Source organism: Ambystoma mexicanum, chromosome 2p (assembly GCF_040938575.1).
Source record: "Ambystoma mexicanum isolate Mex_15411 chromosome 2p, UKY_AmexF1_1, whole genome shotgun sequence".
In the NCBI taxonomy this organism is placed as follows: domain Eukaryota; kingdom Metazoa; phylum Chordata; class Amphibia; order Caudata; family Ambystomatidae; genus Ambystoma; species Ambystoma mexicanum.
In genome coordinates, this window is record NC_090923.1 from 322,063,935 (window position 1) to 322,078,837 (window position 14,903).

The window sequence follows — 14,903 nt, forward strand, 5'->3', positions numbered from 1 at the left end:
AGTTCCAGGCCCTCTGCATTGTCCACAAGTCTTTCTGGGGCCTCAAACCCCACTACTTGCAACTCTCTCTTCCAAAATAGCTTCCTACTAGAGCCTTTTGCTCAGCTACCTCAAACTCCCCTAGGGTCATACGCTTCTCCAGGCCGAGAATGGGGGTAGATCTCTCTCCTATGCAGGTGCCTCCCTCTGGAATGTCTCCCTGCCCCTCTCAGACTTGAGCCAGACCACCTGAAGTCCGAGAAGCAGCTCAAGACCCTCCTTATCCCCACTACCTCCTCTCTTTCGCTCCCTTGCTAGCTTATCTGTCTGCTGCACTGACTGGTTGCTTGGTTCCCTCAGAGTCCCACTGGGTACCAGGTTCCTCCATGACCAGTCTTCCTTGCACTGTCTCCTGGCCTACCACACACTTAGGGGCTGTAACTGTAACCCCTAGAGACCCCCTAACTGATGCACTTACCTAGAGCCATGCTGCCCTGATCGCACTTGCTTTTTCCTCTACTGTGCATATCCCACTCTCCGTCCCCTTGCACTTCTATTGTCGCACAGCATGATCCAAATGACAAATGAGACAAAGCCTAGTAGGATTGTTTGTCTTGTCCTCCCCATGCCTTCGCTCCCTTGTCTTGTGGCGCCTAGCAACACTTGTGTACAGGCCCTATCATATCATATGTTGTCACCATCTTTGTTTGCATTAAACTCACAGAAAACAGATATTCTTAGTTATCAATCGTAACATTGAAACTCCATTCTAAAATACAGCACATGTTCCTCCATTAACCTGAAAGTACTTAGCATTACAAAGAACAGCTGTACAATATTGTGCTAGTAGGAGATACATACCCTGCTCATAATTCCACATGTGGGGGCATAACCAAACAGTGTAATGTGCACACATTTATCATTGACTTCAAATGGGGGATTATATATTTTGATTCTGTTTATACTATAGCAAAGTGTCTTCCTGTAAATAGAAGTTCAACGTATTTAACGCACTATTTAATGTCCTAAACGATTGCATTCCCACACTGGCTTTACTGCCTTGATCATAATTATGCTTTAAAAATGAATCAACTTTTCTCCAACCTCTTCAAGAACCATGACATTGACGTGAATATTCACTAGGCAAGTGTTATGAGAGTGAGAAATGTCTCTTTATTCCACATCATTTTTGAAAATTATACAAAATGCTGTTTTCTAATAGGATGAACAGAGTGTTCAACCCGTCTTAAATATAATCAAGATGTTATAATTACTGTAAAATACAAAAGCTCATCAATGAAATGTGTTGCATGTAAATTGTTCTCATCTGTATACGATGTAGAAATCTAAAAGCAAAACTGTATTTGATTATTTGGTGAGACTATGACGCAAGACCAACTAAGTTGACTTTCAATATACGAGAAGGGCAGTACTTCCTTGATGTCTTTAACTAGTCTCTGGTTAATCTTTTTATTTCAGCTCTTGTCAACTACTATGCTGATGTGAACACTAATTTGCTTCATGGACACACACCCTGAGTCCTCTGAAATAATGTTTACTAAAAGATAATGCATCTATCCTCAATGACCTAATGTGCCCATTCAGAGAGCAAGAGGTTGAAAGTCCCATTGATCCAATATGTGAGGAATCCATGGATCCCTCATTTGTTCAGAGATATTTTGTAACATCTAAATATTAGCATTTGACTGAACTTTTACTTATGGAGATACCATGACACATTGTGGTGGACTCGGGCATAAACCTTCCCACACCTCCGTTAGAGTGCACTGCATTTGATTGCTTGAGAATATTGTGTGATGCCTCTGGGATGTGTGCCTATAAGTACCTTTGAAGGACTGAACATTGGTACATAATTAGGTGCTAAACTGGCCTCAAATTAACCAAACACATTGCCTCAGTTGCAGAATGTGGTTCTGTGTGATTGTATGTCCACTACATGATCATGTTAAACACACATGTAGAAGGAGCGATGAGCACAGGCACGGAACTCTTTGGTCAATGTGGAGACAGTAATAATAGGCCTCTATGAAAAGAAAAGAGATTGTCTTGGAATCATAGAATTAATTTTTCATCACATCACAGATCTCATCGTCATATTGTACTACAGGGATGAGGTGGGCATTAAACAAAAGAGAATATGATGAAACAGAAACACCTAAAATAGGTTTCACATTTAACCTTTATTTTAAATATAATAATTGATTTTCCTTTCTGTTTCTTTTTTGTTTGTTTTTGTTTCAGCTCCCTCAGGCTCAAAAGGTAAACACTTTTCAATGAAATATTATTCATTCCAAGAAATCAAGATTGGTGCTTTGATGCATGTGTGCAATGTTTTGAATATGGTATAGTGGCAAGCAATGCAATGGCTCTTCATGCCCCATCCCTTGCCAAGGTCAACACAATGTGAGCTCCAGTGAGGATAGTTCACATTGAAACTACCACTTCAATTCTGAATGACATCATTACAAGCAAGTATCAGTCATTTGAGCATTACATTGTGGAATAGCCATTTTTAAATCTTCAAATATGTATCCCCCAGCAATCAAACCCTGGCCTCCTCATTCTCTGATGCATGGGCAAAACACCCCATGCATTGTTAATCTTCCTATCTGGTCTCCACTTTACATTTATAGAACAACCAATCTTCATAAGCTCCTCATATAAAATCACATCATGCTATGCCAGACATGCATTGCTCCACAACATAACATCTGTAGTTCTTCCCCCATGTACATGCTCTCAACAGTTGTAGCACCATATCCGTTCACAATATTGTTGTTTGGGTGTGTCACTGTGGATAAACACATAAACATTCAGTAATGTTAGGTTCAAATTTTATTAAAAAACGAGAGTCTAACAATTTCTATTTCATTACATTTTGTCTGCAAAGATCAGTACCATTGTTCACTTGTATGGATTGGCTCCATAGAATAACTAGAAAGAAACTTAATATCATGCAATGTTTTCAGATTTCTGACTTACACAGGTAGGTAGGTAGTTTAGGTAGGTGATACGTTTGTAGAGCACACTATGCGCGGCCTCAAATGATAAAGTGTAGCATCCCACTCGATTCTAGGTGCACCAAATTTGTATAATCCTTAAATGGAATGCAAAAACTCGGAATTACAATGGTGATTAAAAAGTGTATTACCAATGTATACCAACTAATGAAAGTCAGACATAAACATCAATAATTTTGTCCAAGTTTTAATGTTTCTTGAAGAGTTTGCAAAGTCTTGGTATGCAGTGGAACCTTTAAAAATGTGCCAGATGATTTTTGCTCTGAGTTTGAGAGCAGCACATTTCCCTTCAAAATAATCTAGGTGAACTGTTTGTTGTGGACAATATATGTCTTGCAAATATTTGTAAGTCTCATATATGAGTCAAATGTGTTGTGTTTGTAACCATGTGTTCATAGTAATTGTTTACATTATTATAACGGAAATGGTAATAATTGTTGTCGGGTGTAATACAATATTTTATTTGCCGTCATTTTAAAAATAATTGATACATTGTCAGATACAGAATAATCATTGTATTGAATGTAATACACAACACACATTCTGCTGATAGTATGCACGATACAACAACTACATTAATTTGTATACCTGTATGGTTTGTTCACAGGCATTTATCGACTCTTAATAGCTACACATGTATAAAACAGTCAATGTTATCAAGTAAATCCATTCATGTAAGATTCAAAAGAACCTCAAAATGCAAAGGCCTAGTTTAGCTATCTGTAAAAGTCAGTATTTCAGTCAGTCATAATGTTTAAATAATTCCCATAAATGTAGTGCAATACAATATAGAAACATTAACCTCTGCATTAGATTGTTGAAACGGAAATCATCATTGATCACTATATAATGTACTAAGGTGCATAACTATGCTATAGTAGTCAACATTCCTATCTACTGAACTTGAATGCACACAGTGGGCAAAGGCATCATGATGCTGTCTGAAAACTAAAATACTGAGATGTCTTGTAATCTGGGATTTAAGCGTACATACAAAATGGGATGCATATTCCATAGACTGGTTGTGAGTTTGCACCAACAAGTAGGAGACAGGACAAAGAAAGATCTGCCACCATTCCATTGTAGCTGGAAAGCAAGGGATTGTCAGGAGTGAATTTAGAAGAGTGACAGCAACATATAGGGCAGTAGTTGGTAAGACCTGATCAAGAAAACAGACACCAGAACATTAGGATGCCCAATGGATGACACATAGGACACAAAGGACCGTAAACTGAATCTTAAGGTAGAGGGGCACACAGGCTATGAATCAGAGATATCAGAGGAAGCATGCAGTCGTCAAGAAGACATTAACGCATAGACAGTGATAGGTTATTATGAGGACAATAAGCAGGGAAGAATCTTGGTTAGCAACCTCACGTAATAGAAGAAGCTATTGATTATTTAAATGATCTGCTGGAAGAGACAAAGTTGTGCATAAAAACTCAAGCTTAAATTCCGTGACGAGGCTACAGTCATTTGTACTGTATCCATGTCGGTTTCAGTCTTCCACCTTCTAGTAACACTTTTTTATAAGTACTGAATTTCCACCAGTGGTGTGCCATTGACACAAATTGAGAGGTGCGAGAATCCAGACACTGGCTGAAATGCAACCGTATTTGGATGTAATTGGCGTATTTGTAGAAATGAAGTTGTTGGCTCTGGATCAGTTGTACCAGTTACTGCAGATAATGATTAAAGAGGAGATTCAAAAGGTCCCAGACCCTTCAGGACATAAACATGTAGTCATATAGGAAAACAAAAAGGTACAAGAACAACCAGGCAAAAATGAAAAAAACAATTACAGTTTTACAGACATATGTCCTAGCTAAAGCTTAGAGTAGGATGAAATGATCCACAGTTTTGAATTCTGTTGATAAATATAACATAATCAGAGGCATAACACTGCTGACATCTGAGGCCAGGCAAAGGTCCTTAATAGCTGAAATCAGAAAGGAAGCTCAACCCATGGTGGAGCTGCACTCAGACTGAAAGGGATTGATCATAGAAAAGCTTTCCAGGAAAATATAAATGAGAGATGTGACAGAGAACTCCACATGGGGTGGAATCAGCGAGATAGGCCTAAACTTAGAGAGAACTGAAGGGCTTGGAAACGGTTTCTTGAGAAATGCACTGTAATGAGGAATTGAGTAGTGCCTAGACGGGTGGGAGTATTGTGTGTGTACATGCTTAAGCATAGGAGCAGGCAGTGGATAAGATGGGGATCCTAGATGGAGATCATGATTGAAGGCGAGATAGAAGAAGAGAAAATAAACCTGTGGTAGAAGGAGGAAGGATAGCCAGGATTCCAAACAGCATGAGGAAAGAATTGTAGAGGATGTGCTACCCAATCATTTCAAGTTTGATGTGTATAGGATTTCAAGTTTTATGAGAATAGGTATTTTTGAATTTAGTATATGAATGAGGACTAACAGCTAGTAGCGGAGTCGGAAGAGGCTGACTAGCCATAACACCAGGTAAGGGGAGATCCTTGAGAATCATAATTGTATGTTTCCTGGTATTTAGGCAACATGACAACTTTCCTTAAATAGTGTCTCAAATTAAATTATCATGTGATACCATCAGTTTCATTAGTAACATTTATGCCTCTGGGGAATGTGCACATTGTTCTCCTCATACCTGAAGGACAAATGCATGATGAAAAGAGTACAAACAATTATGTTACTTACCTCGATTTTTTAATCCATGCTTTCTTCTTTGTGTCCTTGCTTTGTAGAAAGAAAAAAATGAGCAAATGCAATCTGAGTAGCTGAGTGCGTAGAGTCTTTAATTAGGTGGAAAGCAGCCAATATTGATTTAACTCTTTTAACTTTAAAGTTGGTATCATCCAACTTTTGGACACAAGAGTAACAGGTGTATGACCATCTCCAATACACCACAGGCACCCAGACTATACATTTATATCAGGCTCCTACTTGGCAGTATTAGTCGCTGCAGGGAAAAACGCTAGCCTGAACCTAAGGTACATATTCCTCATGACTCATGGATACATTAACAACAGTTATTTTGAAAGAGTCTCTTGAAACCCATGATTTACAAAGGTCCCATCAATAATAAACATTTGTTCAGTAAGATGACACTACCTTCTTTTATCATATGATGTAAAATTGACATAATATGCAACATACGTTTTGATCCTATAATGTCATCAACACATTTTACCTTCGGCCGTGGTGTTATCTGTGACACTATGACAATTCCAAAAATATATGTTTGAAGGTGGAAATCTACTGTCAGATTGGTTTTGGAGTTTTAGTCAATAGTAATAAGTTGTGTATGGGTCATCCTATATTTGAAATATGCATTATTGTAAAATTAGGTGGCTTTCGGTGTTGTCATTTTTGTTTGTTCAAATGTCTGTCATCAGCTAAGGTTTTCCAATGTTATTTTCAACATGTGTTTATCTGTCTTGAAACCATGCTTCTTAAGTCTGTTTAAAGATAGCAAATAAAAAGTGAAATCACACAGTTGTTCTTTGTCATTCATACATTTTATGAGTTTGTCGTGTTGAGGGTCTCGATCGTATGTTTGTGTTATAGTCATAAAAGTGCATGTTTTTATGCGTGTCCATGCACGTGGTTATCGGTCACCAGTTTGGAGGAGTTTTGAGCTGGTAAAGGATTTGAATCATACCAATGCACACAGATGTATGCCTCACCAATGAAGAGAGGCAGAAGACAGCACTGGACAGAACATAGGTAAATTGGAGACTGAAATAAAAAAGGTACAAAGGCCACCCTCTGGTGTTCATAAGGAATAGTGGTCAGGTCGCTGATAGTTTGCACATTTGTAACCCTTTAATAGGCACCAAAAATGATGTCCATTCATATCCCTGCACCTCCATGTTCTTTCCTTTACTTGAAAAGAAAATGTTGTCAATTGCTGCCTTGTAATATGTATTACCGATGACAGAATCCAATAAACATTAACATCTGAAAACTGGAGCATGCTGCCCTACATTGCAATGTAACCCAATGAATCTAAACATGCAGCGGATATGTTAGGCTGAACAGTATAGTAGACGATTTGCAGACATTGGGCGTCTGTTTTCATCGTTACATCTGCAATAGTATAACACGTGGCAGATCTTCCTTGTGAGACCGTGTTGCATTTAAGCAAGGATTCCTGTCTAGGGACTGCCTTCGCGGTATTTACGACCAGCCGTCCCCAGTCTAAGGTTGTTTCGCTCGTTGTATTGACTCCACAGGATGGTCATTACCGTCCAGTACGGACCTCCCAATGACACATTATTGCTTAAGTATATGTAGGATTGCGAGCTTCAAACATAATGCCCCTTGTTGATGTATTGACGAATTTATGAACACAGATGTCAGATAATTGTTCCTTTAAAAAAATAAAAATGAACAATAAAGGCGATAGACATCTAATTGTTTGCAGACAGAGATGAACCATTGAGGCTACAGAGGAATGTACCATTCCTTTATTCAAGACATCGGTTTCTTTAAAATACTTTCTAAATATGTGCTATTATATAAATCCCAAAAATGTGTAGGGACCTGCAGTGAAAATAATGCCACGGCTATTAGAAACAGCATCTTTAATCTCTTGCTTGACCTGGAAATGCCTAATTCCCCCACCTAGCAACTGGGCTAAATTACAGGAAGTTCATAGGGCCCAGGTGATTGCAAAGTAATTCCATTAACGTCTCCTGCAGAGGGCTTTGTTCCAGGAATGGAGAATTTGACTTGCCCCCTTGAAGGAGCACAGCAGGGTCCTCTGCCTGCTAGTCTTCTCCTGCTGAGAGGGTTACTGATGCTTAACCTTAATGTAGGAACTGGGAAGACGCAGTCAGTATATTCACTGAGCTTGTTTGACGCCATTTTAATATGGTTTGTTAAGCGTTAGAGACTGTCGCCGGATGTGGAGATGAGTAACATACTCTCCCTTGAAATATTTTTAAAAGAAAACTGTTTGTTGTAATTTTATTTCTGACCTCATTCCCTTGTATGTCTCTTGTTTTGCTCACCTTCCCGAAAGTTGAATTGAGTTGTCTTTAATTAGTTAGAACCTTGTGACGTTCCTTGTATATCACTTACGTTTTGTACTCTTGCATTGCAATCAGATTCATGTGCACAGAGTTGTGTTATTAATATTGGAGTTTAAGTTCTGTTCCTCTTTAATTTTGCCCTTCCTTTGTGGATTTGCTGAAGTGAGTCCATCCTTAGTCCCTTTGCTTTCTCTTACTCTCTCTTTTGGCTCTCTCTGCTGCTCAGTCTGTCTCTGTCATTCTCGCTTGCTCTCCGATTATCTCAGGTTCTCCTCTGCTCTCTCTTTCTCACGTTGGCCATTTCTTTCTTTCCATATCTCGGACACACAATTTTGACCTGATATACAAACGCGTTTTTTAATGGGAAAACGCCATTAGAAAACGCTTTGTAAATCAGCCCCTTCGGCTCCCTTGTCTTCCATTTGCCTCTAAATGCGGGTATTTTTTTCGGGACACCAAAGAGCACAGAGCTGACCACTACCATTTGACCCTAAGTGCAAAATATTGCCTCCATGCCATTTTTAACGTTATCCATTACATATTGAAAAAGCCACGAGTAAAACACAGCCGCCCTCGCCTTTATAATCCATTTAATTGCCGCCAGCATGAAAAGACGTGCTGCTGCTGGTGGTCGTGCACATTTTCAGGCAGAGCGAAAAAGCAGGCACCATGTTAAGTGCCCCAACTCCAGTTGTGTAAAGCCCTGCAGATTGTTAAACAAAGCAGTCAAAGTAAAAGTGCCACCATATTTTCCACAAATTTACCAATCTCAAGAATCCGAAAATTGATACCCATACTCTCCCTTTTGCCTCTTCTCTTCATCTCTCTCTCTTGCCACGTTCTCTCGCCCCCACAAACACACCTACAGACTCACACATACACATAATTAAGCATTTGTATGTTTGTGAAGACACTGAAATAAACAACTTTGCATAATACGTTTGATTTGTAAACATGAAGGATGTATAGAGCTGCAGGGTGCGACGTTGATATGCAGTAAAACAACGCCATCCTGATAGGCCCTCATTTCAACATGAAAGGCACCTACTTCCATGCGGTGCTTCTGTCACGTGGATTACGCGCATGCCATGGCATATAATTAGTGAGTGATGTTTCCTACTTAGGGTGATAGATGCCTCTGCTTGTGAATGTTAAAAACAATAGCGTGCAGGGAATACATGTGTTTCTCAACGTGTGCAGGATTAAGTCTATGATATAAGAGGTACTTTTACCATCACCGCTTTCCTAGAATGCAAATAAAATAAAACATACCAGCGAGACAGATACACAAGCATTATCATTTATTTTTAAAATAGCCAACATATCCATTTTTTGGAAGGATGAGCATTTCTGTCCAGAGAGTGCAGTTTGGCTGTATTTTAATGCATGTTTGCACTCTACCATGCTGTCTTTACATCAGCTCGAATTGGCAAATATTGCCTTGGTGCAAACGTGCATTAAATCGATATGTCCTTTCGAAATCGTTTCCCTGGTTTTAATTCTATGCAAAATTGCACTTGCACTTCTGCAAAGTTTCTGTAATATAGCCCTATGAGAAGAATTATTCTCTACTTTCTGAATGTGCATTAGTGCCTGCATGTGCACTATTTTTTATAACACCAAAAATGATTTTGTATTTATATTTAAATATATAAATACATATATTAGTATTATAGTCTTTGGAGAAAATGGCAATATTACAGTTCAATTATTGTTCACATTTGTAATCTAGAAATTAATAAAAATATGTTTTAATACTTCAACAATAAAGTTAGAAATCAAGACTGCAAATAAATTCCAAATTTATCATGGAGTTCTAAATAATTTAATTCTAAAATGAATTGCTCTCCATGTCTAGTTTATGCTTGTTCAGGCCAACCGACAACAACACTGTAACATTTTACAACTTATATAAGAAACATATGCAATAGAATGCGATGGACATCTCCAGACTGCGGTGCCTACAATAGATAATAAGTTGGCCGGTGTGGAATTAATGTGCCGGTATTAACGTATAACGGCACCTTTCTGCATTGGAAAACTACAAGTTTGTCGGTCAGGTGCATGAATTAATTAATTAAAATTAATTAATTCAAAATCCACTATGGAGTCCATTGGGGCTCCATGGAATGGGGATTTACATCTGACACAGACACATGTAATCCGGCGCTAATACCGCCGGACCAAGTGCCAGTATCGGTATTTCAGTTTGCCAGTATCCTGGTAGATTTACCACCGGGGTACCAGCATGGTTGTAATGAGGCCCAAGATGTGCACTAATATCTTTCCTCTATAAGCCAGATCAAGTTCATACTTCACATGCAGATTCAATTTTCAAACATAAGGACACATCAATGTCATGAAAGACATGACAATGCTTAAAGGCAATGTAAGGAAAATGACATTTTCAAAATGTTTTACTCTTCTAGTTATTTTCTTTTCGTGTGCACTTGTCACCCTCTGTACCGATTCTATGTGTTTGTGGGGTTTTATGTTTGTGTGGTCTAGTCAATTGTGATGGACATCTTCAGACTATGGCACTTACAAAAGATAATATGTCTGATAACTAATATCTTTCATCATTAAGTTAGGTAAAGTTCATATTTCAAATGCAAATTCAATGTTCAAAGATAATGACACAAAATGGAACCAATGTAAGACAAATGACGGTTATCTTTTGTCAACACAATATTTCCCGAAGGAAAAAAAAACATTTTCCAAATGTTTCACTCTTCTGGTTATTTTCTGTTTGTGTGCACTTGTCGCCCTCTGTTCCGATTCTATGTGTTTTTGTGGTTTTATGTTGGTGTGGTCTGTACAATAAAGCAGCCATCAATTGAAAGTTGCAGGCACATTTAGAAATAGCAAGGCATGACTAAAGTCAAAGTGTTCAATATGTACAGTCTGATGCAATATGAAGTATTAAGAACAAATGATAGTCCTTAAAATAATGAGACAACTCAGTCCGAGTGCTACGCATTTCTAATATGTGATATACCTTTCATATGGAGGTATTACTATAAAAAGGGAGCTAGATTAAACTGGATATTTTAAGAATTTTGAATAACAAGAGCAACATCATATGATGAATATGCATGATGTTAACAGACAATTTCTCCCAAGTGTAAAATAGTAAGCTTACATTGTTTGAGAAATTTTGCATGGACAGAGGAGAATATGTTGAGCGAAATCAGATACGTTTAGAAAGCGCAAAGAGTCGTTCTTCAAAACCATCAAACTGAAAACGTGAAGCTGCAGTCAATTATTTCAAAGATGGAAGTAAAACAGTTAACATTTAATATGTAAAAGAAAATAATGACTGTGATACATTCAAAAATGAAGGTTTCCTTGAGTATACGGTTGATATATCAATAGCACAAGACAAGCCAATTTTATTTTCTACACAGCCTTACGACAACATGTTGTTAAACTAATGTTCCAATATTCATTAAGCTAATGCCTCACAATTGTAGTGAATTTGTACACTACATTAATGTAAATATAATATTACAGAGCGTTAGATCTAATTAGTAAAATACAAATTTTCTCAAATATTTTCATTATTGGTTAATGGAGTGGAGACCAGTTTAATCAGAGCTTCTGTACATCAACTCATGCACATGTCTGGTATCAATTCAAATATTAACATTTCCATGTAAATTATTTTCTTTTTATTTTATTTCAAATTGTTTTAGTTCGATGTTCACTTATTGGCAGTAATACGTTAATATCAATAACGTTTTATGTTCACAGTAGATGACAAATGCTATTAAATTCATGTCATTTGATGACCGTGAAGAAAGAAAATATATGTTTTAGTGAAATCTCTTTCTTTTAAAATGTAGCTTGCCGATGATCAAGGATTGGTTTTGATGACAACAGTTGCCATGCCTGTATTTAGCAAACAAAATGAGACAGTAAGTATACAATCTTTTGTTATTCAGTTAATGGATGCATATTGCTTCTCACACATAGCTGGAAACGCCAAACTAGAAATACGTAAGTGATTACATGTTGTCATTGTTTTAATTAGTGGATGAGAAAAGTTAAAATGGAGTGTCAACGTAGTACAATTTAGAAAAATTATCATAAGGCATTATTTTTTCTTCTAACTCAACACGTATAAGTGACATTATATTAATGGAATTGCATAACTACATAAGACAGAATTGTAAATATTAGCTTGCATCACATCTAGACAGAACTGTGAAGATTAGCATGCATCACCTCTAGACAGATTTGCAAATATTAACTTGTGTCACATCCAGACAGATTTGTGATGATTAGCTTGTCTCCCATCTAGGCAGAACTGTGAAGATTAATGTGTGTCGCATCTGGACAGAATTGTGAATATTAGCCTGCGCCACATCCAGACAGAAATGTGAAGATAGGCTGCGTCAGCTCTAGACAGATTTGTGAATATTAGCTTGCATCACATCTAAACAGAATTGTTACTATTAGCTTGCTTCACATCTAGACAGAACTGTGAAGATTAACCTGTGTCACCTCTAGACAGATTCACGAATATTGGCCTGTGTCACATCTAGAAAGAATTGTGAATATTAGCTTGCATAACATCCAGACAGAATTATGAATATTAACTTGTGTCACATCCAGAAATAACTGTGAAGATTAGCCGGCATCACATCTAGACAGAATCATGGATATTAGCTTGCATAACATCTAGATGGAATTGTAGATATCATTATGTGTCCCATCTAGATAGTGATGACATTAACCAACCCTACTTCTAATAAAACTCACCCCTCTGCATACACCTCTCAAACTCTGAACTAAACACAACCACACCTCTAAAGCACAACAAACCCAAGCTCAGCAAATGGTGTAAACCGAACTGAAGCTGCCAAAAGCACATCACAACTCTCTTGCTCTTTCTCCGACTCAGTCCCACTTAGACTACCCTCTTGCTTATCAGATCTGCCAAAGTGCCAGGGGACCACTCCGGTGGTGACAGGGCGTGCTATAAATATCCTTTAACATAACATAACATAAAATAACATAACATAACAAGTACCCTGTGGTGTCCCGCAAGGCTCCTGCGTGTCCCCGACACTTTATAATATATTCACGAAACCCCTCTTCGATATCCTAGACTATCTGGGTGTTACGTATACCAACTATGCGGACGACACCCAGATACTCTTTCCTATCACGGGTGACTATGAAACTGACAGCACAACCCTCAATGAAATCTACTCAGTTATACAAGCATGGATGGCACACCATGGCTTGTGTCTCAATGACGATAAAACTGAGTTGATCACCCTGGGCACTCCCGCCAAACTTAAAAATCTCAATCCTTCCTTCAAAGCCTTTACCATAGATGGCAACCTCATTTCAGTCTCTAACAATACTAAAACTCTTGGTATTTACATCGATGCTACCTTATCCTTCTCTAAACAAACTAACGCAGTAGCGGCATCAGCTGCCTACACTTGCAAGCTTATTACAGCATGTAGACCATTCTTATCCGCTCCCAACTGTATCACTCTCGCGAGAGCTCTAGTCCTCTCCAAAATAGACTACTGTAACGCCCTTTACTTGGGCACCAGCCACAAAAATATCAATAAATTACAAGTAGTCCAAAATAATGCAATCAGAGCTGCCCTTAACATTCCCAAACAAGCACACATATCTGAGACCAGACGTAACCTGCATTGGCTCCCAGTCAAGCACAGAATATCCCTGAAAACGCTTGCCCTCACACACAAAGTTAGAGCTAACCTTTCTCCAGCATACCTCACTAGCCATTTTACACCACACTCCGCCTCGAGACCTCTTAGAGCAGCCCAAACTAACACCTTGACCACCCCGAGATTTAAACTCCACAATTCGGTGGAGCTAGCTTCCCGGTACAAGCTTCTAAACTATGGAACACCATCCCCCCACATCTACGTGCAGAACCATCATTTAACCGATTCAAATATAGCACGAAGTGTTGGCTCCATAACATGGACTCATGACAGCTCAAACCTTATCCTACTGAACATGACTAATCACTCGGAATATGCACTTGTTTACGACGCCAGCTCCTACCTGTAACCATTTTTGGAACCTGGTTGTCTGTATTGTTGTTATTGCACACTTATGTAACTGTAACCTTCCTTCAAATGTAACTGTAACGTAACTCATTTAACTGTTCCTTGTAACCAGCTCCACATTTACGCGCCCTTATGCCCCCGGGCCTGGCTGCGCTTTATAAATAAAATAAATACAAATACAAATATCATAACATAACATATTTCTTTAGTTTAATGAATGCCATTGCATGTGTACTTTTGGGGAACAGATAAAATGTATCTAAGAAATACCAGGGCATTCGTAAAACAAGAAATAAGGTGGGGGTGTTGAGAATGAACTTCCAGGTAGGTTTGAGGGCTACTAGGAGTCTGCAAACCCAGAACTCATGAAAGGCTCAACTCCTTCATGTCCCAAAAGGAACGCTGGCCCAGACAGACAGCAAGTACAAACTGTGGTTTATTACAGCCAAAACCAACAGGCATCAGCACAAGGATAGACAAGAATCCAGGAACATCTCAGTGAGCTCTGGCTCGCAGGCCACTTTTGATAAAGTATTGCATCATGAGGACGTCATGACCTGGGCCCCCCTCGAGAAAACCTATCCCGCTTCAGGATTGGGTGTTGAGTGGCAGGGCACCTATAGTGGACCCTATATGGGTTTGTTTACTGGCTCTCCCATGTCAGATGTCAGGCCTGGCCCATCCCAAGCTTTTTACTAAACAATGTTTCTGTGTGATGGTCCGATCAGTAGTTCTTGCCCGTTTCTACCCACCCCTAGGGTCCTGAACTCTGATTGGCTAGAGCTGGCATCCCCA

General features: G+C 38.7%; 1 protein-coding gene across 4 annotated transcripts in view; it reads left to right on the forward strand.

The window, feature by feature from the left end:
- Positions 1-14,903, forward strand: part of CACNA2D3 (calcium voltage-gated channel auxiliary subunit alpha2delta 3) — a 3,251,448-nt gene that overhangs the window by 1,812,944 nt on the left and 1,423,601 nt on the right. For 3 of the 4 annotated variants that reach the window (XM_069643639.1, XM_069643642.1, XM_069643643.1), the window contains 2 exons: positions 2,242-2,259; positions 11,892-11,963. In XM_069643639.1, the coding sequence (XP_069499740.1) occupies positions 2,242-2,259; positions 11,892-11,963 (90 nt within the window). The remainder of the gene's footprint in view (positions 1-2,241; positions 2,260-11,891; positions 11,964-14,903) is intronic. The other variant, XM_069643640.1, reaches the window with a different exon arrangement.